The 26,015-nt window shown below is 54.7% G+C and overlaps 8 protein-coding genes across 8 annotated transcripts; 4 read left to right on the top strand and 4 right to left on the bottom strand.

Moving 5' to 3' along the window:
* The first annotated feature begins 413 nt into the window (after positions 1-413).
* Positions 414-4,808, top strand: IWZ02DRAFT_147423 (uncharacterized protein). The gene is made up of 2 exons (XM_066761866.1): positions 414-583; positions 674-4,808. The coding sequence occupies exons 1-2, from the start codon at positions 562-564 to the stop codon at positions 4,660-4,662; spliced, it is 4,011 nt and encodes a 1,336-aa protein (XP_066617985.1). The 5' UTR covers positions 414-561; the 3' UTR covers positions 4,663-4,808.
* Positions 4,809-5,533: 725 nt separating this feature from the next.
* Positions 5,534-7,871, top strand: IWZ02DRAFT_147410 (actin-bundling protein Sac6). The gene is made up of 3 exons (XM_066761865.1): positions 5,534-5,950; positions 6,007-6,716; positions 6,762-7,871. The coding sequence occupies exons 1-3, from the start codon at positions 5,717-5,719 to the stop codon at positions 7,777-7,779; spliced, it is 1,962 nt and encodes a 653-aa protein (XP_066617984.1). The 5' UTR covers positions 5,534-5,716; the 3' UTR covers positions 7,780-7,871.
* A 1,586-nt stretch (positions 7,872-9,457) lies between these two features.
* IWZ02DRAFT_464876 (uncharacterized protein) lies at positions 9,458-10,468 on the bottom strand. The gene has a single exon (XM_066768426.1). The coding sequence runs from the start codon at positions 10,255-10,257 to the stop codon at positions 9,793-9,795; it is 465 nt and encodes a 154-aa protein (XP_066617983.1). The 5' UTR covers positions 10,258-10,468; the 3' UTR covers positions 9,458-9,792.
* Positions 10,272-11,731, bottom strand: IWZ02DRAFT_464871 (NifU-like N terminal domain-containing protein). The gene is made up of 3 exons (XM_066768425.1): positions 11,215-11,731; positions 10,711-11,004; positions 10,272-10,583 (listed from the first exon to the last, which is right to left on the bottom strand). The coding sequence occupies exons 1-3, from the start codon at positions 11,360-11,362 to the stop codon at positions 10,408-10,410; spliced, it is 618 nt and encodes a 205-aa protein (XP_066617982.1). The 5' UTR covers positions 11,363-11,731; the 3' UTR covers positions 10,272-10,407.
* A 202-nt stretch (positions 11,732-11,933) lies between these two features.
* Positions 11,934-14,863, bottom strand: IWZ02DRAFT_464867 (ubiquitin carboxyl-terminal hydrolase 14). The gene is made up of 4 exons (XM_066768424.1): positions 14,767-14,863; positions 14,651-14,718; positions 12,403-14,564; positions 11,934-12,311 (listed from the first exon to the last, which is right to left on the bottom strand). Exons 1-4 carry the CDS (start codon positions 14,792-14,794, stop codon positions 12,158-12,160), a joined length of 2,412 nt encoding a protein of 803 aa, XP_066617981.1. The 5' UTR covers positions 14,795-14,863; the 3' UTR covers positions 11,934-12,157.
* A 316-nt stretch (positions 14,864-15,179) lies between these two features.
* On the bottom strand, positions 15,180-18,813 carry IWZ02DRAFT_410347 (DNA polymerase phi-domain-containing protein). The gene is made up of 4 exons (XM_066765712.1): positions 18,212-18,813; positions 17,594-18,164; positions 16,735-17,540; positions 15,180-16,684 (listed from the first exon to the last, which is right to left on the bottom strand). Exons 1-4 carry the CDS (start codon positions 18,614-18,616, stop codon positions 15,479-15,481), a joined length of 2,988 nt encoding a protein of 995 aa, XP_066617980.1. The 5' UTR covers positions 18,617-18,813; the 3' UTR covers positions 15,180-15,478.
* Positions 18,814-21,332: 2,519 nt separating this feature from the next.
* On the top strand, positions 21,333-23,444 carry IWZ02DRAFT_147313 (uncharacterized protein). The gene is made up of 5 exons (XM_066761863.1): positions 21,333-21,681; positions 21,741-21,802; positions 21,862-22,105; positions 22,168-22,896; positions 22,947-23,444. Exons 1-5 carry the CDS (start codon positions 21,440-21,442, stop codon positions 23,320-23,322), a joined length of 1,653 nt encoding a protein of 550 aa, XP_066617979.1. The 5' UTR covers positions 21,333-21,439; the 3' UTR covers positions 23,323-23,444.
* A 397-nt stretch (positions 23,445-23,841) lies between these two features.
* On the top strand, positions 23,842-24,729 carry IWZ02DRAFT_147332 (uncharacterized protein). Its single transcript, XM_066761864.1, has 2 exons — positions 23,842-24,134; positions 24,316-24,729. Exons 1-2 carry the CDS (start codon positions 24,114-24,116, stop codon positions 24,688-24,690), a joined length of 396 nt encoding a protein of 131 aa, XP_066617978.1. The 5' UTR covers positions 23,842-24,113; the 3' UTR covers positions 24,691-24,729.
* Positions 24,730-26,015: the final 1,286 nt, after the last annotated feature.

Below are 26,015 nucleotides of genomic sequence, written 5' to 3'. Positions count from 1 at the left end.
CTATTAGGTGTGCGGTCCTGTCTTAGCTAAGCGACGGGAAGGCCTAGTGCCAACACCACCAGCGTAGCCAGACAACAGACCATTGAACTTTTCTGCATCCTCTGCGTGCTTGATTGCAGGATTGCGTCACTTTGTAAGATGCAGATCTTCCTTGACTGTCGCAACGGTGTGATGTTGTTACTCTGCGCTCGGATCCGTTCGGCGCGACCTGGCATGCCGTAGCCACGGACGTGTCTCGCATGGCGGGCAGGCACGCATTTAGCATTCAATGGTCTTCATCAATCCAAAGAACAACCAAAGCTGTACCTCGGCGGCACCCCAACAAACTGCATTGTGTATAAAAGCCAACATGGGAGCACCATGAACGGAACCTCTCGGCCCTTCCCGCCAGCCTCACGCGTCAACAGACGCGTCTAACTCGTGTCCGCGCGGGACCATTGCTAGAAACCCTAATGCTCCCACGTTCTTTTGTTTACCTTGAGCTCATTCCCTCGAAGGCACTACCACCCGGTGCTGTTCACCCAATCCGCCACAGGTTTCACTTGGCTCAGTGCATTCACAATGCCCGAAGAGTTTACCGAAGGTGCGTTTACGTCCTTGCGTTGGATCCACTTACTCTTACCACAACACAAGTATTGATACTCGACCCAAGCACAGCTAACAATGTCCATAGAAGACGTGCTCAATTCTTGGCCCGATGATGTGACGGCAAGGGACTCTCCACAGCTGGATAGCATTCACACTCCAAGTGGCCGGTCAGTCCCATTACTTCAGGTTGCTGCGTCCGCCGTAGCAGTCTCATCCGCTTTCCGAAATCACAAAAGTGGCACGCCCTCAACACCACTTGATGTTCAGAAAAGCTCAGGATATGCAACACCCTCAACACCACTTGGTGCTCAACAAGGCTCGGGATATGCAACGCCATGTCAACCGCACGTTGAAATCCGCCAATCGCAACTAGTTTACCCGGCATCTCAATACGAGGGATGGAAGCCCCTATTGCCGCCGACGCCTGAAGACGAGTTGGTAGAAGAATTGCTCCACGAGGATTGCGACACAGACTATCAGATGGTTTCTGTATCGGATTTCCGCATGTATCGCCCGCCCGCACCTGGCCGTAAATGCGCAAATTATGAGCTGGAGATGGAGCCTCTTCACGTCCTTCTTGCCAAACGGAGTTGCGAAGTTTTACTTTTTGACGGTAAAATATCTACAAGGTGCGGCGAAAAGTACGTTGAAGGCGTTCCTTTTCAGATATTGGCCATCGACGCCTACGACCCTGCTCTTCCAAGCGCTGCCAATCACATCTCTATTCAATCACTGTCTGCCTCTGAAACCAGGCTCTGGTATCTCCTAGATGGATCACCATCCCCAGAATACGAAAGGTACCACCAGTCATTCCTTTGGGTCGCGGACTTTGCCAAGCATACGGTTGATTTCATGGGTTCAAACGACAATGTCACGCTCTTGGATTTCCAACGCGAGTTTTATGTTTGGATCACAAAACAGCATGGCCGTCGCGGTTCAGGGCCTTTCCAGGCCTGGCTGTCCCAATTCCATGGTAAAGATTTCCGCAACGCCATTGTAGCATATGCGGACTTCATTTGGAAGGAGTGCTCCTCCGTCAACCACATGTTCTGCCGCGAGCCGCTCTGGAAAGAGATCAACTATATCCAGGATAAGGCGTCATCTCCGGAAGAGGGAAAAACTGTTGTTACGCCATACGTGTTTCGGAATTTTGCACACACGCCATTCCACGAGCATCTGGAAGAGAAGAGCGCTACAAAACCACTCATGATGCATGCTGCGGCCCGAAAACGTTCAATGAGCTTCTCTGATGCCAAAAAAGCCCAAAAATTTGCCGAGTCACAAGCCAAGAGGGAGGTCCCGGGAAGAGCTTGCGCCACAGACTTGGAAATCACAGAAGGTGATTGCATCGCTATTCTCCCAGATGATGAAACGGAGTGGAAAGATGGCGCATCTCTGTGGTATGGTTACGTCCAGGCTATCCAGGCAGAGCGGTACAAAATTCTCTGGCTGTATGAACCACAGCAGACAATTCTCTGCAAAAGAAAAAGCAGTGAAAAGAATGATACAGTGAGGTATCCGTACGCCAATGAGCTGTTTCTCTCCAACCACTGCAATTGTCGAGATTCACCAGTCAAGAAGGAACACATCGCCTACAAAATCAAGGTGAACTTCCCACACAGGCCGACCACAGTTGATTTTGGGGCACCCAGCGGCTTTGAGTATTTTGTTCGCCAGAAATACGACAGTAGTGAGCACTCCTTTCTTACTTTGAAGGAAGCCGACTTTGTTTGCACTTGCAAGACAGGCGTTTCACCCATCGAAGACATCACGCGGAAATACTCGCCTGGTGACGTTGTCCTGGTACATCCAGAGCATCAGTCTGATAGCGACTCGCAGTACAAAGATGATTCTGAAGAGGAGTCTCAAGATGGCGAGCGGTCTGAACAACAGCTCCTAGAACCTGTTGTGGTTGTCAAGTTCATCCCTAAGCGATGCACCATCTCTGTGCGCAAGCTTCTCAGGCGAAACCGGGATTTGAAAGATATGAACGCCAGACCAAACGAACTTGTGTGGACCGGAGAAATTTACCAAGTGCGGACCAGCGCTGTCTCTGATTCTCACACACAATGCCATGTCCGCTGGTACAAGGAAGACCACGTTACTGCCAACAAGATTCCCGCACCATACAACCGTGACGGTTGTGCAAACTATTGGTACATTTGCTCCCAAGTGGTCAAACACGACGGTCACGAATTTTGGGAACGGTTGGACGCTGCTCCGCCCGGCCTGAACCAAGGCTGGGACCCGCTTGATAAGTCAATAAAGAGGCGGCCACTCAAGGGTCTTGACATCTTCTGTGGAGGTGGAAACTTTGGCCGTGGTCTTGCTGAAGGCGGGGCCGTGGAAATGACCCATGCTATAGACTGGAGTCGTAACGCAGTAGCCTCATATCGCGCGAATGAGCCACGAGGCAAAGGAGCCACCGTGTATCAGGGATCTGTCAACGACTACCTGGTTCAATCAATGCAAGGAAACAAGAACCGCCGAAAATTCGCAAGCATTGGAGATGTCGATTTCATTACCGCTGGTAGCCCCTGTCAGGGATTCTCAAGGCTGAATAAAAACCAAACAAGTGAGAAGTCTCTTCGCAACATTTCCATGGTTGCTTCAGTGGCGGCCTTCATCGACTTTTACCGCCCAAAATACGCTTTACTGGAAAACGTGGTGGACATGGCGAAGTCTGACATTTTCCCCCAGCTGCTTTGCTGTCTCGTTGGAATGGGCTATCAGGTCTCAACCTCGATGGTTGATGCGTGGTCCCATGGCAGTCCACAGGCGAGATCAAGGCTTTTCGTCTACGTCTCAGCACCTGGACTAGTTCACCAGCAACCACCTGGGCTTACGCATTCTCACCCGCCCCAATACAAATCAAGAGCAAGAGCCTTGGGGAGCTGCCTTGCCAGTGGCGGCAAATTCGGAGAACGCAAGTTTACGCCCATGCCATTCCAATTTACTTCAGCTGCTGAAGCCATGGACGACCTTCCCTGGATCGGAGACGGCAGAGTACAGGCGTGTATCTCTCATCCTAACCACCGAAACGTTCAGGTGGAAAGTTCAAGGTATCGTCAGTTGATTTCTCACGTTCCAGTCAATCCACCAGGCTCCTCAGCCATGAGCGCCATCGCGAGCGGCGTGATGCCGGAGACAGTGAAAGAATGGTACTTGACGAAGCGCTCAAATCTGAAGTCTGATAAGGATTCCAATGCTTTTCGTCGTGTCGTTGGTGATGAGTTGACGAGCACCATCACAACATCAACAAATCAAGCCGACGCCATAAACGGACGGGTTCTCCATTGGAGCCAACACCGCGTGCTCACAATTCTTGAAGCTCGCCGCGCTCAGGGGTTTCCTGATGACGAAGTCATTATCGGTTCGCCAGCCGAGCAGTGGAAGATTGTTGGGAACAGCGTCCCAAGAATCGTTGCGCTGGCTCTAGGCATGACACTACGGGAAGCATGGCTTTCAAGCCCAGAAGTTCTGAAAAGTTGCGCGGAAGCGTCCAGCTGCCCCACCGCCGCCTCTCAACCTATAACTCCCCAACGCGTGGCCAGTCCGAAGCCGAAATCGCCGACGCCGATTTACCAGCAGACAGTGGAATTGACCTTATCGATCAAGCAGAAGTCAACATCACGGGAGACACGGATGACAGGATACACGCAGGATGTCGTGGAGGTTTCACACAAGACGACTACGCACACCGTCATGAGCGTACCCAGCAGTAGTTCCACGGAACCCACAGTCAAGCTTGAGAAGCCATGCCCTGACATCATTGAACTGAGTTCCGACAGTAGTGAGGAAGAAGATGAAGAAGCTTCTGCTACTAAAACCCAGCCCATGAATGCACCATCCAGCAGAGCATCCAGGCGTAATGAGGTTGTCATCATAGACCTTTCTGATGGCACAACAGAAAGTGAGCGTGCTACAACACCTAAACGCAAATTCCGGTCGTCGTCGAGCGGAATCAGAGATGGAGTCGCGTCTGCGAAGCGCGCGAGGGGCAAGTTAGACGATAAGCAAGAGGAGAAGCCAGTCACTGTTAAGCTGACTAGGGCCTCTGACTCTTACACATGATCTGGAAGCATCTGTCGTCGACGCGGTTAGCAGGCGCATTCAAGTCAGCAATGGAGCTGTTGCATCACTGGCGTCAAGGAGAAGGTATAGGGATCGGGATAGGGTAGGAGGGTAGGAAAGGGGTTCCATGGCAGGATGGGGTCTCACTGCATCGAAGCACAATTTTCCTTGAAAAGCGGCGTATTGGAAAAGTCAACTAGGCATCGAAGAAGAAGAAGAAGAAGGGCGTTTAAAATCTTTCACAGTAAAGCATATACATCTAGCAGGGCGTTGATCATGTCGGGATTTCCGAATGGCACTGCATTCAGATTCAAGCATTGGCGTAAACAGGACTGATTCCCCAAAGGAGGCCGTCGTGAATACAGAATTCAGTCAACACTTCGAGTCTTCAGGAGAGGTTCAGTACCGACTTGGCCCAAGTGATCAAAGGGAAATGACTTGTGGTAGCACAGACGCAGTGGTGATGATTCAGGCTACCTCTACAGCTTGCATTGTGGCTCCGTCAAGACGACAAATGCTCCGGGTAGAATTGGCAATGGAGATGGTGAAGTAATGGGCGTCTGTTGTACCAAAGCAATCAAATTGCTGCTGCCTGTGGATGACGACTCGGTGTGGCGCAGGAACCGTCGTGGCGTTGATTCCATGCGTCTGGTCTTGGCGGATGATTGAGACTTCTTTGACGCTGAATGAATAGCGAGTAGATGAGTCGAAAGAGCCGACGTCTAGAATGGTCTGAGATGTATGTAAATGCAAGTACGTAGCAGAGTGAGAGAGAGAGAGAGAGAGAGAGGGAGAGAGGGAGAGAGAGAGAAAGTCGGCGGCAGCTCAGCCCCGCGATGCCGATGCGGATACGTCAGGGAGCGCCGGGTCCGGGTCTGCCAGGTGCTTGAAACCACCCACGCCCAACGCGCCCTCTCGCTTGCTCACGTCACCAAGTCCGTTGCGCTCCCTCTGCCAAGTCGATTCGCATCCACTCGACTCCCAGGCAGACACTCAGTCCATATATTCCATCATCCTCCCTTTCATTCTGCACTCTCTCCCCCACACCTCCACCATGAACGTCCTCAAGCTCCAGCGCAAGTACCCCCAGTTCGACCAGTCCGAAATCTACTCCCTGAGCGACGCCTTTCGCAAGCTCGACGTCGAAGACAAGGGCTACCTGGATGAGGCGACCGTCATCAAGGCTACCCAGACTGCCGAAAAGCAACCCTACGATGTCGTCAGACAGGCGCTGAAGGAGGTCGAGCTGGACAGCTCGCGGCGCGTCGAGCTCGAAGACTATGTCGATGTACGTCGGCACCTTTTGACCTGTCCATATCTCCTCTACTGATGATACTGCTCCAGCTCATTTCCAAACTGCGCCAGTCGTCCCCCGCCCAGCAGCGCATGCACACGGGTCCGACGCGCCCGCGCGGCTTGAGCGGCGCCGGTGCGCCCACTTCACCCACCGTCCTCGGCCACAGGTCTCAAGGAAGCCACGGCGGCGGCGGCAGAATCCAAGTCCAGGGCTCGTCGGCCAACGTCACGCACACCATCAACGAGGATGAGCGCACCGAGTTTACGCGCCACATCAACGCCGTCCTGGCCGGCGACCCGGACATTGGGGACCGCATCCCCTTCCCCACCGACACGTTTGAGATGTTTGACCAGTGCAAGGATGGCCTCGTACTGGCCAAGCTCATCAACGATAGCGTGCCTGATACGATTGATGAGCGTGTCCTGAACCGCCCGGGCAAGAAGATTGCCCGTCTGAACAACTTCCACATGACCGAGAACAACAACATTGTGATTGAGTCGGCCAAGGGTATTGGATGCTCCGTCGTCAACATTGGCAGCCAGGACATTATCGAGGTGCGCGAGCACTTGATTCTGGGTCTGATTTGGCAGATTATCCGCCGCGGTCTTTTGGGCAAGATCGACATTAAGCTCCACCCCGAGCTGTACAGACTGCTGGAGGAGGACGAGACGCTGGAGCAATTCCTGCGCCTGCCCCCTGAGCAGATTCTGCTGCGCTGGTTCAACTTTCACCTGAAGAATGCCAAGTGGCACAGAAGGTAAGCAATTGCGGCGTCATGACGAGGGCTAGCTGACGATTTTAGCGTTTCCAACTTTTCCACCGACGTCAAGGACGGTGAAAACTACACGGTCTTGCTCAATCAATTGAAGCCCGACATTTGCTCGCGCGCGCCCTTGCAGACGCGCGACCTCCTCCAGCGTGCCGAGCAGGTCCTGGACAACGCCGACAGGCTCGACTGCCGCAAGTTCCTGACGCCCACGTCGCTCGTCGCCGGCAACCCCAAACTCAACCTCGCCTTTGTCGCCAACCTGTTCAACACGCACCCCGGTCTGGACGCCATTACCGAGGAGGAGAAGGCTGAGATTGAGGACTTTGACGCTGAAGGCGAGCGCGAAGCCCGTGTCTTTACGCTGTGGCTCAACTCGCTGGATGTGCAACCCAATGTGCAGTCCTTCTTCGACGACCTGCGCGATGGACGGATCCTGCTGCAGGCCTACGACAAGGTCATTCCGGGCTCCGTCAACTGGCGACACGTCAACAAGCTGCCTCCTTCGGGCGGCGAGATGATGCGCTTCAAGGCCGTCGAAAACACCAACTACGCTGTCGAGCTGGGCAAGCAGCTCGGCTTTTCGCTCGTGGGCATCCAGGGTGCCGACGTCACCGACGGCCAGCGCACGCTCACGCTCGGCCTGGTGTGGCAGCTGATGCGCCGCGACATCATCAACACCATCTCGAGCCTGGCACAGCGGCTGGGCAAACGCGACCTGACCGACTCGGACATGGTCAAGTGGGCCAACGACACGGCATCGCGGGGCGGGCGGTCGTCGGCGATCCGCAGCTTCAAGGACTCATCGCTGGGCACGGGCATTTTCTTGCTCGACGTGCTCAACGGCATGAAGAGCTCGTACGTCGACTACGACCTGGTGGCGGCAGGCCGCACGCCCGACGAGTGCTACGCCAACGCCAAGCTCGCCATCTCGATTGCCCGCAAGATGGGCGCCACCATCTGGCTCGTCCCCGAGGACATTTGCAGCGTCAGGAGTAGGCTTATCACGACGTTCATTGGCAGTTTGATGGCGACAGCGGAGCGCATGGGTTAAACATCGTTGCTGCGAAAAGAGCGAGCGAGTGATGGGCTGTGGTTTTCTTTTTTTTTTCCTTTTCTTTATCCCCTTTTCTTCACATCTTCACATCTTTCAGCTTTGTTGAGACGAGACGGGATGGGATGGACGGACGGATGAACGACGACGACAGGACAGCAGATGGGGGACGGACAGTGCATGCATGCATGATATGGATGATGACGGCCGAAAATGCCCCCCACCTACCTACCTACCTACCTACCTACATTACCTGGAGAAGAATGCCTATGCACTTACCTGGGTATCTATCTGGGGGTGGGATGGGACGATTGATTGGAAGACTTGTCTTTATTCGAAAAAGCAGAAAAGCAGAAAAGCAGCGGATCAATGGAAAGAGTGAATTGTTATTACTTATTGAGCTTTGCATGTTGATGTCGACTTGACATTGAAGCGTTCGTTTCGTTTGTTCGTTTGTCGAGCACGGTACATTGAAGTTGTATCCAATAGGTACTCCAAAGAGCAGGATACAAACGTACGATCTGCTGCAGCGATTCTACCCATGTAGGTAGACATCCCTCTCACTGATGCATGGGTGGGAGAACTCCCTGCCACTCTTGCATGTATGCAAGTCGAAACACCGAGCGAGCGTGGCTTACCTCGCTTGACCACCATCTCGCTCTCGTCGGCCTCGGTCTCGGTCCTCCCACGTCCCACCTTTCAATCCCATCCCACCACACAAAGTCCGCCGCGCCGCACGCCGAATCAGCTCCGCTCGCTTATCCTTGTCGTCATCCCTTATCAAATCTTACCTATCTTATGCTTCTTGCCGGTGGGTTGCACAAATCGCCATGCATTAAATTAGGGATGGGTAAGGTAAGGTAGAGCGATAACGGCGCCGTTGACTGACTGACTGACTGACTGACTGACTGATAGACTGACTGACGCGCGCAAGCGGCCGGGCGGCGTGTAGTGTAATGCTGGCGTGTTGATTGGATAATTAGGGGATGAGTAGGAGGGGACCGACATTCGACGGGGGGTGGTTTTATTTTTTATTTTTTTATTTTTTCTTTTTTTCCTCAGTTAGGAGGTTAGGGGAGGGAGGGGATGATGGGTATGAAGAGAGGGGAAGGGAGGGAAGGAAAGGAAGGAAAGCAACCAGGAACTGTTATCAAGACAAAAACGTCCAAGCTACCTTTACCGTAGATTTCTCCCGTTAGGTGTTGGTCGAGTCCATCAGACACCGCTACCCGTACCTACCGCCATGCCTGGTACCTCTACATGCAAACCGACTGACTGCCCTGTCATGCCGCGCGCAGCTATGCACATACATATACGTACGTACATACGTATGTACATACATACCCCTCCATCAGATATCGGTCTGTGCCTCGCTCTCTCCAATCCCTCGTCTTGGCAAACAACACGCAAAAAACACACTTTTATCAGATCGAGACCTGCCTGCCCACTCACCGCCCGCCCATGCAACTAGTTACTTGCACCTTGGTGGCAGAGGTGGTGGTGGTGGTGGTGGTGGTGGTGGTGCTGCTGCTGCTGCTGCTGCTGGTGGCGTGATGCTCAGCTGGCCCTTTCCATTACTCCTCCCCTGCTGCCGTCGCGTGCTGTGCCTTGCCCTGCCCTACTGCCTGTTTAAAAGCGCCGTCTGCCCGGTTTTGGTGTTGACATTCATCCCTCTGATCGCCGTCGTTGTTCGTTTGGTCTCGTCTCGTCTTTCCCACCTACGTTACCGTGCCTGCTTACCATGCCTGCTTCCTTGCCTGGGTTTCCACTGACACACACACACATCCATTCCCATTTTGTTTGTTTGGCTTATCACAGGATTTCTGATTTTTTGCACCACGTACGCTCGTTTGATGGCACTTTTAGTTGACGATTTCGACTTTCTTCATTGCATGCGAAAGCAGCCAGCCAGATCAGCCAGTCTGTCGTCCTATCTACCAACGCACCCGTCGTCCCTTCCATCCATCCATCCATCCATCCATCCATCGACTTCATCAACGACAACTCGCACACTCAATCGGGTGCGCCACCACCATCACCGCTCCAGCAGCGCCCACACGCCGCAAAACTCAAACAGCGGAAAAGAGAAATACGCGCCCGGAAAACAGGATCGAAAATCAAACGCCTAGGGTGACTGATGTTACAAGGAAACGAGCAGGAAAGAAAGAAGAAAAAGGAGCAAGGGAATAAGGAGATCGCAAGGACAGAAAAGAAGGGGGCATCGTGTGTCGTGTCTTGTCTCAAAGAGAGGAGAGCGTCGACGAGTGCCATGCCATCATCCACCACCACCACCGCCATCACCACCACGACGCCAGCGATTGACCGAAAAGTCGAAAGCGAGTGGTTCGCTCGCGCCTGTCCGTCAGTCCGTCTACTGCTTGCGCGCTCCTCCGTGGCCAGATTGCGTAGGCGTAGGGAAAGGAGGAAGAAAGAGTGAGGGGACGGCGACAAATGGGAAGAAAAAAGAAAAGGAAACATGTTCTCATCGCTTATTTACCCTCCTCCGACTTTTTCAGGCTCCACCAGGACACATCTCCATCGGCGGTCCTCGGAGATCATTTACGCTGATTTCAAGATTTTTTTTTTTTTTTTTCTCTTTTGCTTCGAATTTCAGAAGACGAGACCGGCTTACGCGTTGGCAGAAGCGGCAGTCGCCTTGGGCGACTCGGTGATGGTCTCGACCTCGACCTTGGGCAGCGGCGCGCTGGTGCCGCCGAGGTCCGTGGCGCGCGCCTTGGGGTTCTTGGTGTAGTAGTTTGAGATGGCCGACTTGATGGCGTCCTCGGCGAGCATGGAGCAGTGCACTGCGGCGAAGCACGTTAGTGATCCGACGTTCCGTTGCGCAACCGACGGGCCCTCCACCGCGACCTCCACGAAAAACCACCGCCAACATAAAGACAAGCAAGGCAGAGGAAAAGAAAAAGGACTTACGCTTGACAGGCGGCAGACACAGCTCCTTTGCAATCTCGGTGTTTTTGATGCGGGCGGCCTGTTCAAGCGTCATGCCGCGGACGAGCTCGGTCAGGTACGAGGAGCTGGCAATGGCGGAGCCGCAGCCAAATGTCTTGAACTTGACGTCGCTGATGGTGTTGGAGTCCGGGTCGACGCGGATCTGCAGCTTCATGACGTCGCCGCACGCCGGCGCGCCCACGAGCCCCGTCCCCACGTCGCCGTCATTCTTGCTCATCGACCCCACGTTGCGCGGCCGGTTGTAGTGGTCGAGCAGTGCTGCGCTTGTTAGTTGAGCGAACGGAATCGAAAGAAAAGGTAGGTGGGGTGGGTAGGTGGATAGGCGTGGGGTGCGAGGTGCGATAGGAGGGGAGGGGCGAAGAAGAATCGGCAAAGAAGCTGGCTGTCTGGCTGTGATGCAGAGGCGCCCGCCACGCACCCAGCAACCAACCCGCCGCACCATCAAGACCCAAGGGGTTTACTCATCTTTCTCATGGTAGCTCCGGCGAGCGACGACGGCGGCGCCCGTGGCCGGTGTGCGCAGCAGCAGCGGCGAAGCAATCTGAGGTCTGGCAGCGGAGGCGACGAGCTTGCCAGCCGAGGCAGGCGCGGTCGCAAGGACTCTCCTAAACATGATGATTGTGCGTGGTTTGGACGTTCGAGATGTTTGCGATAGGTGTAACGAGGCGGTTGCAGGTAGGTTGGTTGATGCAGAGGGTGTGGTTGGGGTGTGGTGTTGAAGTGTCGCTGGAGAGAAGAGGTTGCTGATACCCTTAGGTTTGATTATTTGAGAGGATGACGGGCTCGGCGCTCTCTTGCGGGCGAGCGGTCTCGGCCAAGCCGATTAAGTCATAACTTCGGCCCTGCACCTCACTGGTGGACCAGCACAGCACAGCACAGCACAGCACAGCACAGCACACAAAGGCAGGCAGGCAGGCAGGCAGGTGGCGACTTTATGAACGTGCACAACCGACCGCTCTGCACTCCTCAACGCTGCCGAACCGCACGGCTGCAATTATTATTCTTGCCAAAAGATCGCGATGATGCAGAATCAATCGACGACAACCTCTTAAACTGAATGTTCTCGTGTGCATCTACATCTCTCTTTCGCCCCATTCAACGCCAGCCAGCCTGCCAGCCTGCCAGCCTGCGATCGATAGTCTACCTCACTCTCGGCATGCATCTCACCCACCCACCCACCCAAAAGCGACACACTCACCCTCTCACGTCCGAAACCCCGACGAACAATCCTGACGCTCCGTGTCCCCAACCCCGTCCATGCTCCATCCTTCCTTCGGCTTTAACGCCTATGACGCTGCCACAACTACCTACATAGGTACACGTACTGTGCTGCGATACTTAGCCACACCCACCCATTTTACACCATGCATGCCCTTTCTCTGCGCCCATGACCCTCAACTCCAAGTCCTCAAACGCGCCGGAAAAAGTAGACATAGGCAAACTTCTTCATCTCATCGACGTCGGCCGCCTCGGCCACCTTTTCGTCGTTGAACAGGACCCACGACGGCGACGGAGATGCCTCGTCGCCCGGAATCTGCTTACGGATGAAGGCGACGTAGTGTCTGCAGAAAAAATTTGGTTCTGTTAGCAGCTGTCCGCTCGCTTGCTGGCCCGCAACGTCATCATCGTTTGTTTGGGGGCGCTGAAACTTACCCCGCGTGAATCGAGCTGCCTTTGTGACACACGATGCTGTGCAGCTGGAAGTTGGCCGGCAACACCCCGCTGCCGGGTTCCTTCTTCTCCTTGGCTATTGCGTCGACATCAGCCGCTTCACCATCGCCGCCTGCATCGTCGCCAAAGTCGCCCGTTGCTTCCGGGTGGTTGAAGAGCCAGTCCACTGCGCGCTCCATGTCGCCGCCCGTCTCCTTGAGCGCTTGACGCGCCTGTGGTGCCCCAAAGCCCATTGCTCCGAGCGATTCTATCTTCTCTGGGTCCACCGCGCCCGAACCCGCGCTGCTTCCGCCGCCGCCCAGGTCGACTGGAGTGTCGATGTCCGGGTCGTCCATGTGGCCGAAGAGCCAATTGGATGCCGCTTCAGGGTCCGAGTTGCCCGTCGCGTGCAGCGCCTTTTCGCAGCGGACGCGTGGAAATCCCATGGCTTCCAGCATGGCCAGCGCCGTCTCGTTGGGAACGAACTTGCCAGATGAGCCCGTGTCGGCGTCCTCGGGCAGCAGCTCTTCTCCCTCCCGCAGCCCAGCAGACTTGTACGAGTCAAAGTTGATGGCCTCGTCGCCAATGACTACGGGCACGTCGAGCTTGGTCGGTACCCAGTTAACAAGCTCGAACCGGCGCGCGTTGACTGCCAGGATATCCGGGAAAGTCTTGAACAGACTCTGCTTGGTGAAACCGTCCTTGCTGCCGCAGGCGGCGCACGTCAGCTCCACGGCCTCGACGGCGGTGAAAATATCTAGACACTCCTTGAGCGTGACAGGCTCAAACTCCTCCTTCGACTTTTCTTTGCCTTCAGCATCCGTGATGTCCATCTTGTCATCCTTGGGGATTCTCCTGATGGGCACTGGGATGGAAATGTTTTCCATCTCATCTGTCTTGTAGCTGACCTTTTTGCAATTGATGCACTGTAATCTCTGCTCCATGGCAAAGCGAAACGCGTCAACTGGGTCCTTGAGGGGCGCCACATGCTGAGACCGGGTAACGAGCTTAAGGAGATGGAGCAAAAGCTCAAACGAATCCTGCTGCCTCATGGTAGAAAACTCGGCATGTCCACGCCCAATCAAATGCTTCAGCATTGCCGGTGCCAGACCCTTTTGGTGAGGTACCTCTGGAGTGTTTGCTGATACGATGACGTCACAGTCGGGCTTGGAGTAGCGGCCAGAAAGCAGGCCATCGGCCATCTTGCGCAGCTGCGTCTCCAGGTCCTGCGCGGGCTCATCCGCCTGCGGCGGCTTCTCATCAGGGTGGTAGTAGCGCTGCTGGAATTCGGGCATGGCGAACAGGGCCTGCAGGACGCTGGCAAGGTAGCAGCTGTTGCCCAGATTCTTCAATCCAGTGAAGCCCGGTCCGAACAAGGGCTTGAGCTCCTTGCCATCCTCAGTCTGCATTGAAAACTCCCACCTCAAGTTTTGCTCAATCTGCATTTCCGTCAAGCTCTTTTCCGTCTTCTGCCGACTTGCAATGTCGATGCCCCAATTTGCCAGGTGGGCGACGAGTTCGGGGTCCACGCGTTCCTCATTGCAAGCATAACAGTAAATGTCCGCCGTGCCGTCAGCAGTCAGGGAACCAAGCTTGACCGCCACAGGATGGCCAGTGGCGTCCGTGTGAGCCAAGCCGTGCGAGTTTCCTCCGATGCCACCAAATTGTGCGCGTCCACATCCAAGGTTTCCGCAAGTCAGGCAGAGCCAGAGGTTCTCCTTGAGATCGCACATGGAGCAGTGGCCCAGGTCCTGGCTCGCAATCGTCCGAGCCGCATCCTGTTCCAGGCACAGCGTGTGCTCACATGGAATCATCTCTTGCTCCCAAGCCTTGACCTCTTCCTGTCTCGCAAACGTGTTTGCCTTGAGTACCGCATCCACTACCTGCGGCAGCTTGCCCGCCGTCTTGTCCACGTCGTCGACGCCACATTCGTAGCACTTGACCCGCGTCGTGGTATCGTAGCGATCCGCTTCCGTTTCGGCGGCGATGGCCAGCTTGGACATCTTTTGCGGGGGCTCGTCGCGTTTGACCTTCTTCCTCGTGCGCTTGATGTTGACGACGAGCGGGTGTTTGCGCGTTTGGTGGTGGAGCAGCGCATGGTTGCGCTCAGCGGTGCAACCGCCGTTGAAGCAGTAGAGGCATACATCGAGGCCGCTTGGGTCGTCCTGAACCAGATGTGTCAGTTGGTGGGGGGGGGGGGGGGGGGGGGGGGGGGGGGAGACGCGGCGAGTGGAGGCAAAGCGAGGCTCACAATCGAGTCGAAGCACTGCGTACAGTCTTCGCGGTAAACAGACTGGGTTGGGCCCGGAGCTCGAAGCTCTTGCCATTGTCAGCAGGTGAGCTGCGCACGTAGATGAAAGCAAGTACCTGGAGCGTCGACGTGTTTGCAAGCCATGATCTACACAGCTTGTGGTGATTGCAAGCGTTTGAGAAGTGTAAGGTGTAGTTGACGCCTGGAATTGGGGTCTGCCGAAATCGCGGCGGCGGGGCAGCCGCGACCATGACGCTTACCACGCGACTACGTGTAATCCCTGCCCAATCATATCTGGCCAATATCTGATTCGCTCAAAGGACAGGCAATTGTTGGAAAGCCTCAGCAAACTCATGTTGTCCCATATTGAGGAAGCCTGGAGTGGCCGGATACTTCCATTTGCTCATCAAAGCATGAAGTAGTGACGGGAAATTTCCATGAGCTGTAAAAGCATCAGGAGCAGTCGGGGATTGCCTGGGAAGTAGAATGGTGCACGTCGAAGTAGTACATCCTAGCCTTGTCAATACATCAAGAGAGCATTATTGCACTATCTAAAACACCTCTGGGGAGCTGTTGTTGGCTGTAGCAGTTGTGCTTGAGGATGATTCATCCACCACGTTTAGGGAGCGTCGTTGACTGCCAAAATTACGCTCAGGGAGCTGACATAGGCTACTACGATACGTCTGAAGAGCTGTCCTTAACCACTACGGCTAGATCCAGAGATTATGACTTCTTTCGACACCTGCTGTGCAAGCGCTGAACTTTCCGACCATGGTATGCTCACGTCCGGCAACCATGTGCCAACTCCGTTCTGAACCTACGAAACCCCTACTTTTGCTTCCTCGGCGCAAAGCTCCAGTTGACCCACTCGACAAAAAAGGACGGATGAAGCTTCGAGTTGGGATCCTCATGTCTCTGCTTCATCGTTTCCGCGTACACGTCCACCACCTTTTTAAAGTTCTTGTCCTTCTTGTTCACTAGGATCTTGGCCAAGAAGAGACTTGCGCGGCTGCAGGCTCCGGCAAACAGCTTCGAGGCGTCCTTGGCCGCCTCGCCGTGGACATCCTTCAGCAAAGCCCAAACGGGAGTCGTCTCGGGCGGCTCGGGCATGCCCTTCTTAGCGGCCTCAAAGTACTGTTTGAGGAGGTTGGCGGCCTTTTCGCTGACTTGCTTGGTGGACGTGGTGCGCATGAGCTGCAGCAGAGGCATGATGGTGTCCATGGCCAGCGGGTTGCTATGCTGCTGTTTGACGTAGATGAGAAGCAGATCCAGGACCCGATTTTTGAAGTTGATCATGTTTTCTTTTGCGTCCTTGTTTTCCTTCTTCGTGCTGTTTGCTTTTTGCCGCTCTTGGAAGATCTTCGTCAGGTGGGGCTCCAGGGCCATCATTTCGTCATCGTCCATATCGGCGTCATCGTCGTCCGAGTCTTTCTCGTCTTCTCCTGTGCCGTTCGGAGCTGACGTCTTCAGCGTCTCGGCAAGTAAAGCGTCGAACTTTTGAAGCTCCTCATCATCGCCATCTCCATCTTCAGACTCTCCGTCATCCCCTGATTCATCGTCCTCGGACTCATCCTCGGCCGTTTCCACGTCAGACCCGTCGGCATCCACCACCTCCACATCCGAGTCCACCTCTTCGTCCTCTTCATCTTCCTCCCCCTCTTCCTCCACATCGCTGCCCTGCTGATCGAACAAATCTTGTTGCCCGGACACGCTTTCCTTCTTCTCCAAGATCTCAATCATTAATTGCAAGCCTTCAGGGGTAAGCTCCGATGCAAATACTGTGAAAACTTGCTCGGCAAGCCTCCGGAACAACACCGAAGGTCTGGAGGCAAAGCCGAGGATCACTTCCGTCAGGAGTTGGAAAGCATTGGCATCCTTTTCACCCTTTTGAAAGGCGGCGCCGTAACACTCGGACAGCTCGTCGAGGATCATGACGGCATCAGCATCACCATTGTATACCTGAATGATGGTAAGAGAGAACAGAAGTTTGAAGGCCCTGAGTGCCGGCTTATTCTTCTCCTTGGCTTTCGCTTCCTGGTCAATGATTAGCATTGCCCCAAGGCTCAGCGCGTGAGCCAACTTACCTTTGCCGAGATTTCATTCAATTGCTTATGAGCCTGCTTCACGGCTTTTGTAATGCTCTTCTCAGCCTTGAAAGCGAGGGACAGTCCCTCTGACGAGCTGTGGTTCTGGATAGCAGTTACTACCAACATTGGGCAAATCATCTCGGTATCAAGCTTCGAAGATAGGAGATGCGCCAGGCACGAAGACAAGCGTTGCTGGAACATGTTCCTAGAGCCCTCGGAGACCGATGGCACTGGCACATCTTGCGTCTTGGAAGATCCCGTGGGTGAAAAGTAGGCGAGCGTGGTAAAGACGTCAAGTAACGTCCGAAGCCATTCATCTTTCCCGATTGGGTTTTCCAAGTTCCGGCTCCTGACCAATGACACGAGCATGTCAGAAATGGTACGGCGGTACGCCTCGACCGACTTTTCGTCCTCATCGGCGGGTCGGTAGATCAGGCGCTTGAAGAAGACGACTAATTCTTCGAGTGCTGACCCACTAGCGTTGCCAAGCACTCCCTCGACAGTCTTTGTCTTTGTGATTTTGTCAAAGCTGAGCGATCCATGTTGTGTGATTAGACCCTCGACGATTGGGGCAGCAGCGTCTGAATTCCTCTTGGCTCTGGCGCGCATTTCGTCCAGGGGTGTCGCTGCTGCTTTGTGAAGGTAGCGGTCCGAGCCATTCCGTTGATTGATGATGCATCGCATGAGGTTGGGAGAGAATAGGGGAAGCAGTGCCCATTGGGGAGCACTTGCAAGCATTCTTGAAAAGAGCTGCAGCCCCTTGGATTTTTGCTCGGGAGACGCCGATGCCGAGAAGAGGTTGTCTGTCCAATGTTAGAAACAATCCACACGTGGAAGCCAAGCCGGCCAGACTCACTGTCTACAATGTCAGTCCAGAACTTTGAGAATCCAGTCACTCCTGATTCTCCTGCGCCATGCCTCTGCATGAACGACAGCATCACGACTTCCCAAGCAAAGTTGAGCGTGGTCTGCGAGCTTCCAGACTTGACCTTTTTCCCATTTTCAGCCTCCTGAGCCTTGGCAAAATTTTCCTTCATTACGTTGGCCAGCGTCTGTCTTTCCTTGGTGCAGAGCGGATCCTGCTTGTGCCATGTGCCTTCGGGAAGCTCCAGTTTTGGGAATGTTGATTGCACGGTTAGCCAGATGGCAACACCCTCTGGCGTCTTTGCCAAGCCATGAGTGCAAAGTCCGTCGATAATCTGACGTACGAGTTTCTCATCGCCGCTCTCAGCATGAATTGCCTTGACCGCGTCATAGAAAATCATTGCGCATTCTTCCCGCACCCATGACTTTTGCTGCGAGATTGTGTAGAGCTCTTCCAAGACGTTTGCCCAGCATTCTTTGGGCGCCGCGGGTTGTGCGAGGATGGAGGACTGGATGAGGGCTTTGTATCCGAACACGCGACCAAGCAAGTGGTCTCTCTTCTCCTGTTGCTGGTTAGTATTTCAATTCCAGGCCATCTGAGACATCGTACCTGGCCGCTGGCCTTGCCCTCTGCCTTTGTGAGCTCGGCCACCAATTTCACGAGACCGTGTAGATTTGGCTCGAAGCCTGGAATCTCATTTCTCGACGGACCGTAAAGCTGGCGCAAAGATTCTGAGAGAGCAACGAAGAAACCAGAGCGGGCAGCTTTGCGTGGGCTACACAGACCTCGAATTAGGCGCGTCAAAACCTTGTTAGCAACGTCTGCAGAGGGTTCATCGGAGAGCAATAGCACGAGCTCTTTGGCAGCAGCAAGTCTCGTGTCCTTGGCTTCATCTGCCAGGCGCTCGAAAATGCTCGCCAATTTGGCATCTTGCTCCGTGTATTGCCTGCGTCGCTTTTGCGCGCCGCTCGAGGCATCTTGAGCCGCAGCGTCCAGATTCCTCTTCTGCCCCATGACGTAAAGTGGAAATTGAGCGGATGTTTGTATGACGAAGGCGCGCACGTAGGGAACGGCGTGGTAGCGGGTTGACGAATTCACAAGACGCGTCTTATGACACGGCGGGCGTGGTGAGATTGTTGAAAGCAACCAACGAGCTGCTCAACACGCGACTGAGAACAGACGCGACTTTGGACTCGGCAGCACGAAAAATTTCGGGATCGACGGGAGCACCCCGGCCCAGGCGGAACCGGGACGGGCCTACTTTGGTCCGGGGAGAGCCGTGCAGCTGGTGCCATCACACGGCAGGGACCCTGGACGACTCTCTCTCAGACCTCGGATGCGGGACGGATGCCGTAAACGTCACCTTACATATTTCGGCTTGAGGTGGACGAGACGACCGGGGCGCACAAGGCTTTGAACCGCAGCAACCAAGCACCATTGATGAAGTGGCTTCGGAGAGAGTCGAGGTCGTCCAGCCAGCACCTCGTAACAGCTGCAGTCCGTGTGCAGCGCGACAAAGAGGACAGCGAGAGCACGGCCAGCAAAATCTGAGGGCGAGGTAATGAGAATTCCAGAAAAGACCGGTGGCGAGACTGATGCCCACTGCTGCGCAACCGTGGGTGCAACGGAGAAATCAGGGTGTTCTTGTGACGAGGAGAGGACGTGGGGTGAGCCGTGAGCTGGTCGGCATAAAGCGGCGTGCACAGGGACGACGGAGATGAAGATGCAAACATTTTTCCTAGAAGAGCAAAAGGTAAACTCACGATTCGCCGCCTTGTCGGTGTATCGTCGCACGGCTCCTGGGTCGACAGAGCCGTTTTTTGTGTGAAACGCCATGTCTCGCCCTCGACAGAGAGGGAGAGACGACGTCGACTCAGAGGAAAAATTCACTTAGTTCAACGGAGAGTGTCCCGTCGGCGGAAAAGGGCGAGCGAGAGCCAAGAGGCCCCGCCGGCGGAAAGGAAGGGCCACGCGCGCTCACGGGACCCGGCATCAGCATTGGCATTTTCGGTAGTTTGTGTTGTTTACCTTTGGCCCGGCGCGTCATCCACCGCAAAGGTCAGCCCAGGTCGGATGCAGCCAGAGACTAGCTCCCACCACCTCCCACGGCAGCCCCTGCAATTCTGACACAGGTCGACATGTCTGCTGGCGGTGGGTCTCGTCCGGTGAAGCCGCCGCGCCGGACCCGTTGGATCAAGCCAGCCCCAAGGCCCCCTTTGTTGAGCATGTATGTATGTCTGTATGTAGGGAATAAAGAAAGCAACGCGACAGTTGTATTTGGATGCGTTGCCGTGGGGCACAAGCGACGTGTCGTTCAGGTCGTGTGTCTCAGGCTCCAACACATCAGGTCAGAAAGCACGAGAGCACCTCCGCATCCTCATGCAGGCATGACGTCCGGGAAGGGTGCACATCTGGCGATGGCAGGCAGAGGGGCGGATGGGCGCGAACAGGGCTGAGCCTGGTTCGTATCGGTCGTCAGCGGGCGCAGGAGAACTAACCTGGCCGAGTGCTAGGGAAACGCTGAAGGCGTCGACTACCGGGTGGGGCGTAGGAGAGTAAATGGGCCGGTTTGGGCAGAGGCAATTCGGCTTGCGGCCAATGGCACAGGGCGTCGCTCAGCAACATGTTCCCGGTCGTGGGCATTCCCTGGGAAGCTGACGAGAGGCCGAATCACGATGGCGGCCCTTGTTCCGGGCGCAGACAGTGGGCGTGGCAACGCAGATGCGATCGGTGATTATGGCTATTGCGGTGCAGGCAAGCAAGAATGCGGGGGGGCCAACTCTCTTTTTTTTTTTTTTTTTCCCTTTTTTTCTTATTTTCTTGTCTTCTTCTTTTCCAATTGCAACAGTGAGACAATGCACATCTCGTCGTGTGCAGAAAAGACCCGTCGTCGGTGGGTGGTAGAGTGCGCGCCGTGGCCATGGCAGCCTGACCTGGCAACGCCGTCGGAAGGTCTGGTCTGGCTTCATCTGATCAATTTTTTTTTATTATTTATTTTTTTTTTTTCCTCGTCTCTTCTTCCTTTGTTCCTCCCGCAGCGCCGTCTGCAAGGAAGTTCAACACGCGACGAGCCAGCGGGAGCACAGGAAGAAGGAATAGGTAGCTAGTAGAGTGACGGACAGGTTGGTTCAGTTTGCTGCAATCATTATCAGCAGCAGGGGCCCCGGCTAGCAAACATCGTCACCGCACCCACCCACAGCTCCAGACTGGACTGGAATAATAGCCTGATCGGCGCACGCTGTGTACCGCATCCTTGCCTGGTCGGCATAATCATAATTCCAGCCTCAACGAAGCCTGCTTGCTTGTCTGCTTGCTTGCTTGCTTGCTTGCTTGCTTGCTCTTGTGTTCCTGAAGCGCAAGCGATCAACTGGTCCTGGCCCCCGCAGCAGCATCTCCCTGGTAACGCTGCTTCGCTGCTTCGACACCTCTTCACCACCACCTCGTGCCTTTTTCTTCCCTCCCGTCCCCCCCCATCTCGCTCCTGCCTCTCTCCGCCCTCCAGAAGGCATTCCGCATCCTGCTCTGCCTCTGCCCGCCCCCGTGCCAGCGACGTCGACAACCTTTTCCGCTCCCCTCCCTCCCCCTCTTCCTCCTCTCCGACGGCCCGTCACCACCCACCTAGGCTCTTCTCTCCCGTCATCCTCAATTCCTTTCGACCTCCGACCCCCTCGTCGACGTCCTGGTCCTCCATCTTCAATTGGGCAATTGCTTAGATCGGACACCATCCATACCCGAGGCAGCCTGCTATTCGACCCATTACGGCCGCATATCAAACCGACCGACATTCTACACCACCACACTTAGCACAATTGGACACGGCCAAGCTGGAAAGCAGTCATGGAGTCTTCACCGCTGGCTGTCATGCAGCCACCGCCCTCGCCTGGCACTTGGGGATACAGACGCGACCTTGCGTCGACCCGGCCCCGTTTCAGCTCCCTTGGCGCAAACAGCTTTAATTTCAAGGATCTGAGTATGAAGAAGTCGAGTGCCGACTACTTCACCACCAAGGCTGCAAGGGGCTCGTCTCCTACCGTGAGCCTTGCCGCGGATCTGGCCCAAAATTTCACCATTGACCAGAGGTGCGTTCGGCCCGTATCTTGATACGTCTTTCACGGAACGGGCTACTTACAAGCCACAGTCCCCAGCTACCAACCCCGAGGCGATCGCTCTTCACGGCCAATCTCTTCCAAAGACCAGAGGGTAAGTGTCGACAATGCTGTTTTCACAAAAAACCCTGTGGCTCACTCGTCTCGTCCTAGAAGGCGCGACTACACCTTCCCACAACTGGCGGGAAGGCGTCACTACTCCGCCAATCCCCTCATCTTCCCCAGGTTTTACCAACGACAGCATGGACATCTCGCCGCTCCCGCACAAGCCTGCCCACGGCTTAGTCGCTCGGGTTACAGTGCAGTCGCCCACGCCCGAGCCCCAAGATCAAGACATGAATCCCCCATGCTCGCCGCCGCCAAACCCCCTACTTGATAGCCCCATGCTGGCGCCCGAGTAAGGCACTCCTCCGTCCACCCTTTATGCCGGGGTGGATACGCTGACAGTGCCCCCCCCAGACGCAAGAAGCCCACCTTTCCTCTCCGCCCGTCCCTTTCTCGTGCCAAAGCTTACTCGTCCGCCACTGTGAATATGCAAACCAAGGACAACTCGATGCCATTCCAGTTCAATACCAGCAGCGGTGCTCCCGGCCAGGACGCAGACATGCTGAGCCAATGCTTCAAGCCCTCGCCGGTCCAAGACCGAAGGCTTTCTTTTCACCTGCAGGAGCGGTCACGGTCCGGCCGCCATCCCAACTTCAACTCGTCCATGTTCAACCGTTGCAACGGCTCCCCCGTGCCTGGAATTAGGAAGTCGGGTGCTGCCCGGCCCAGGAAGCAGTTTCGCCGAACCATGAGCATGTTTGAGAGTCCTGGCGACGTCATGAACACGGACCAAAAGGAGGTTGGCGGTGGACTGGCGTCGATCATGGACGTGGACGATGTGCCGCAACTCAAGCTGCCAACACTGGCGTCCAACGGCGAGCCCAACAGCCTTCCCCGTATCAACTGCTCCACATTGATTGATGTGCTCAACGGCCAATATAAAGACGCGTACGAAGAGACTCTGATCATTGATTGTCGCTTCGAGTATGAGTACGAGGGAGGTCACATTGATGGTGCGGTGAATTTCTGCGAGAGGGAATCGCTTGCCGATAAGCTGTTTGATCCGTACACGGATTATGACACTCCCCGCAAGACCCTTCTCGTCTTTCACTGCGAATACTCCGAGCTGCGTGCTCCTCGAATGTTGGTCCTCCCATTCCACGACCAATTTCAAAATGCTTACCGCCTCGTAGGGCCGAGTTCATACGTAGCCGCGATCGTCATGCTAACGAAGACAACTACCCTCGACTGACTTATCCTGAACTTTACATTCTGCATGGCGGATATTCGTCGTTTTTTGACCAGTTCAAGCCTCGCTGCTTCCCTCAAAACTACCTGCGTATGGAGTCTGAGGAGCACGAGCGTGCCTGCGAAGCAGGTCTGCACAAGCTCAAGCAACGCGTCAAGCTGAGCAGGGCTCAGACATTTGCATTTGGGGAGCACGGCTGTGACATGGAAGACAGCCCGACTGCTCCCAGTCGTTCACGGCCGGCAATGGCTTCGATGGATTCGATGCATGACTCTAATGCTAGTAGTCGCGCGCACGCGCGGAGGATGGCGTCATACTGACAAGAATGAACTTTGTCGGAACTCATGGCATCCATCCGGACTCTTCACGGCGTTACTGATTAACCTTCTCGTCCCCCTGCATAGCGACACACGACTCGACCTTTTTTCTTCCTTGTTTATACCTCGGCGTTTTGCACGGCTCCATTGTGAAACGGCCTTTGGTTTTCGATTTCCTTCGGACGACGACTTTCATAGCACGGCTTTGTGGATTCCCACCCCGGACAAGTTTCCATCATACACCTTCTAGTCTGGGATGATCCTCTCTTCCTTTCGACTTGGCGCCTGGCGTCTCAGGCGCTCTACCGGATCATACCCCACTGGTCTCGATGCATTTCCTTGTTGATTCACTCCACACCCCTCGAGTCTAACCCTTTTCGGTATCCGGCATACGACCGCGCAAAAGATTCGAGCTGTACATACGACACTGGCAGCTGGACTCCTTGAGCAACCAGCTCCATCATCCTTTGTTTTCCTTGCATACATCATCATTCTGCATGCAGCATTTTGTTTTGTTCTAGAATCATTATCATCATCACCATCATCATCACCACCACCGAACAATCGACGCGGACGTTGGAGTCATACTCGAGCAACATCCCTCTAAAGGCAACCAATTCCTTCCGTGCTTTTCCGGCCACTGCTCCTCTTCTTCCACTTCTGCTTCTCATTCAACGGCTGCATTCAAAACGGCGAGTTTGCGAGTCCTCCCCTGGTGCATTTTCTCTTTGGTGCTGCATCACACGTCGTCCGGTCTTGTGTCAGACGGAAAGAATACCTCGGACGGACGGACGATGTGTGCAAAAAGCAAGCGGGCATTTTGTGTGCAATGGGCTTTATGCGGTAATCGTTGATTGTTTTGGAGAGACGCGCGCGTGTGCAGCAGCTGACACGGCCTGCCATGCGTGAACCCCCTGGCATTTGATGGATGGTCGATGGATATGAGAGAAGGGGAGAAATGGGGTGCACTGAAGTCAGGTGCTGCTGCGGTGGGAGGGGCATTTGCATAGTTGGACAGACACACAGTCACCCACACACTCAATTTTTTCTTTGCTTTTTCTGCCTTTTGCGCTCTTGCTGTCGCTCGCTGCCCCGTTGCATTTTCGGTCGCTTGGTTGTCCGCTTGTTTGCTTGCTTGTGCCGCTGTTTGTCTGTCTGTCTGCTGCTGCTGCTCTTGCCGCATGCTTTCTCCCTTTGATGCTCGCTCGCTCGCCCTTCCTTGTCGCTCTCTATTACCTAACCATCACTCTCGTATCTTTTAATGTCTACGAAGAAGGGGGGGGGACGAGAAACGCAGACGACGACGCATTACGCCGCGGACCTAATCACACACCTACCTACAAACCTACATTCTTATTATCCAGTCAGTAGTAAGTATACCTTAGTCTCTTATCTTAGTCTCTTAGTTTTGTCGGACGACGGTGGTGAGGTGGAAGGGAGAGAGGGAGTTTACGGGAGAGAAGGACGGGGGAGAATGGAGATGTAGCCCCAGGGAGAAAGAGTATCGGGGGTGAATAGGAGAAACGAGGAAGAGAAAGGCGAAAGGAGGTCGTCATCGAAGGTGCAGACAGGGGTATAGAGAGGTGAAGAAGGAGGACTTGGCGAGAAAGGAAAGGATTCGATATACTCGATAAACCAATAATTCACAACTACCATCTATTTACAACCATCACCATCATCGCGTTGGTACCCACCCAATCCTCCTTCCCTTCCCTCAGGCATCTCACAGTCACACAGCACAACTCGCGACCGTCTGTCCGTCCTTGTGCAAACCCACCGCACCGCACCGCATCACCTCGCTTACTCTCCCGTCGTTGCGCAGCGCCGCATGCTACCAGGTTTTTAGCCCCTGGCATCAGGGTCCACCCCAGCTCAGCTCAGCTCAGCTCCGCTCCGCTCAGCTCCGCGACAAGGTACTCACTCACTTACCCTGGGCATTGGTTTTGGTTTTGGCTTTGGCTCTGGCTTCGGCCCGTCCGCGCGACGCGGCCTGAGGGGCAGGGGTCTTGCTTGTTTGACAGGTGTGATGGGGTTGGCGGGGGAGGGGTAGTGTAGCGTCTGTTTGTTTTTTTTTCCTTTTTTTTTTTTTTTTCTTTCTTTTTTATAAGGGATGTTTGGAGAGGCTTTGGTGGTGAAGGGAGGGTGGGATCGTGGGTGTGCAGTCAGTGCTATGGAGTCGCTCCATGTGGCACCTTCGTCTTCTGCGTACCCGTCCGGACCTCTTCTGTTTTGTGAGGCGTGTGGTTAGGTGTGTGGTGTGGTGTGTGTATATGGGTGGGTGGGCAGGTAGGTGGGACACCTGATCGAACGCGAGCGAAGTTCCGAAGAAGACGGACATACCATGACCAGACAGACTTCCGGTACAGTACATGTTTACATGGTTTGGTCCGTACAGTAGATAGCTCGATTGACTTCATCGCTAAGGTGGGTAAGGTAGGTGCACCAGTCAGTGAATCAGTCAGTGAATCAGTCAGTCAGTCAGTCAGTCAGTGCAGTCAGTGCTGCGTCAATAATAACCACAAAGTAGCCAGCAAATCATATCTGTCGTTCGTCTCGCTTCGTCTTCTTCAGTGGCGGACGGCATAGGCATGGACATGGACATGGATGCTTGTTGCTTTCGTGTGCTAGTAAAGGGAAAAGAAAAGAAAAAGAAAAGTTTTGACGGCAATGGCCGCACGCGCCTCCCTCGGCTCGGT

This window comes from Phyllosticta citriasiana, assembly GCF_038021145.1.
Source record: "Phyllosticta citriasiana strain CBS 120426 chromosome Unknown IWZ02scaffold_20, whole genome shotgun sequence".
Classification (NCBI taxonomy): Eukaryota; Fungi; Ascomycota; class Dothideomycetes; order Botryosphaeriales; family Phyllostictaceae; genus Phyllosticta; species Phyllosticta citriasiana.
Note: the sequence above shows the minus strand (reverse complement) of the source record. Positions and strands in the feature narration are given on the sequence as shown.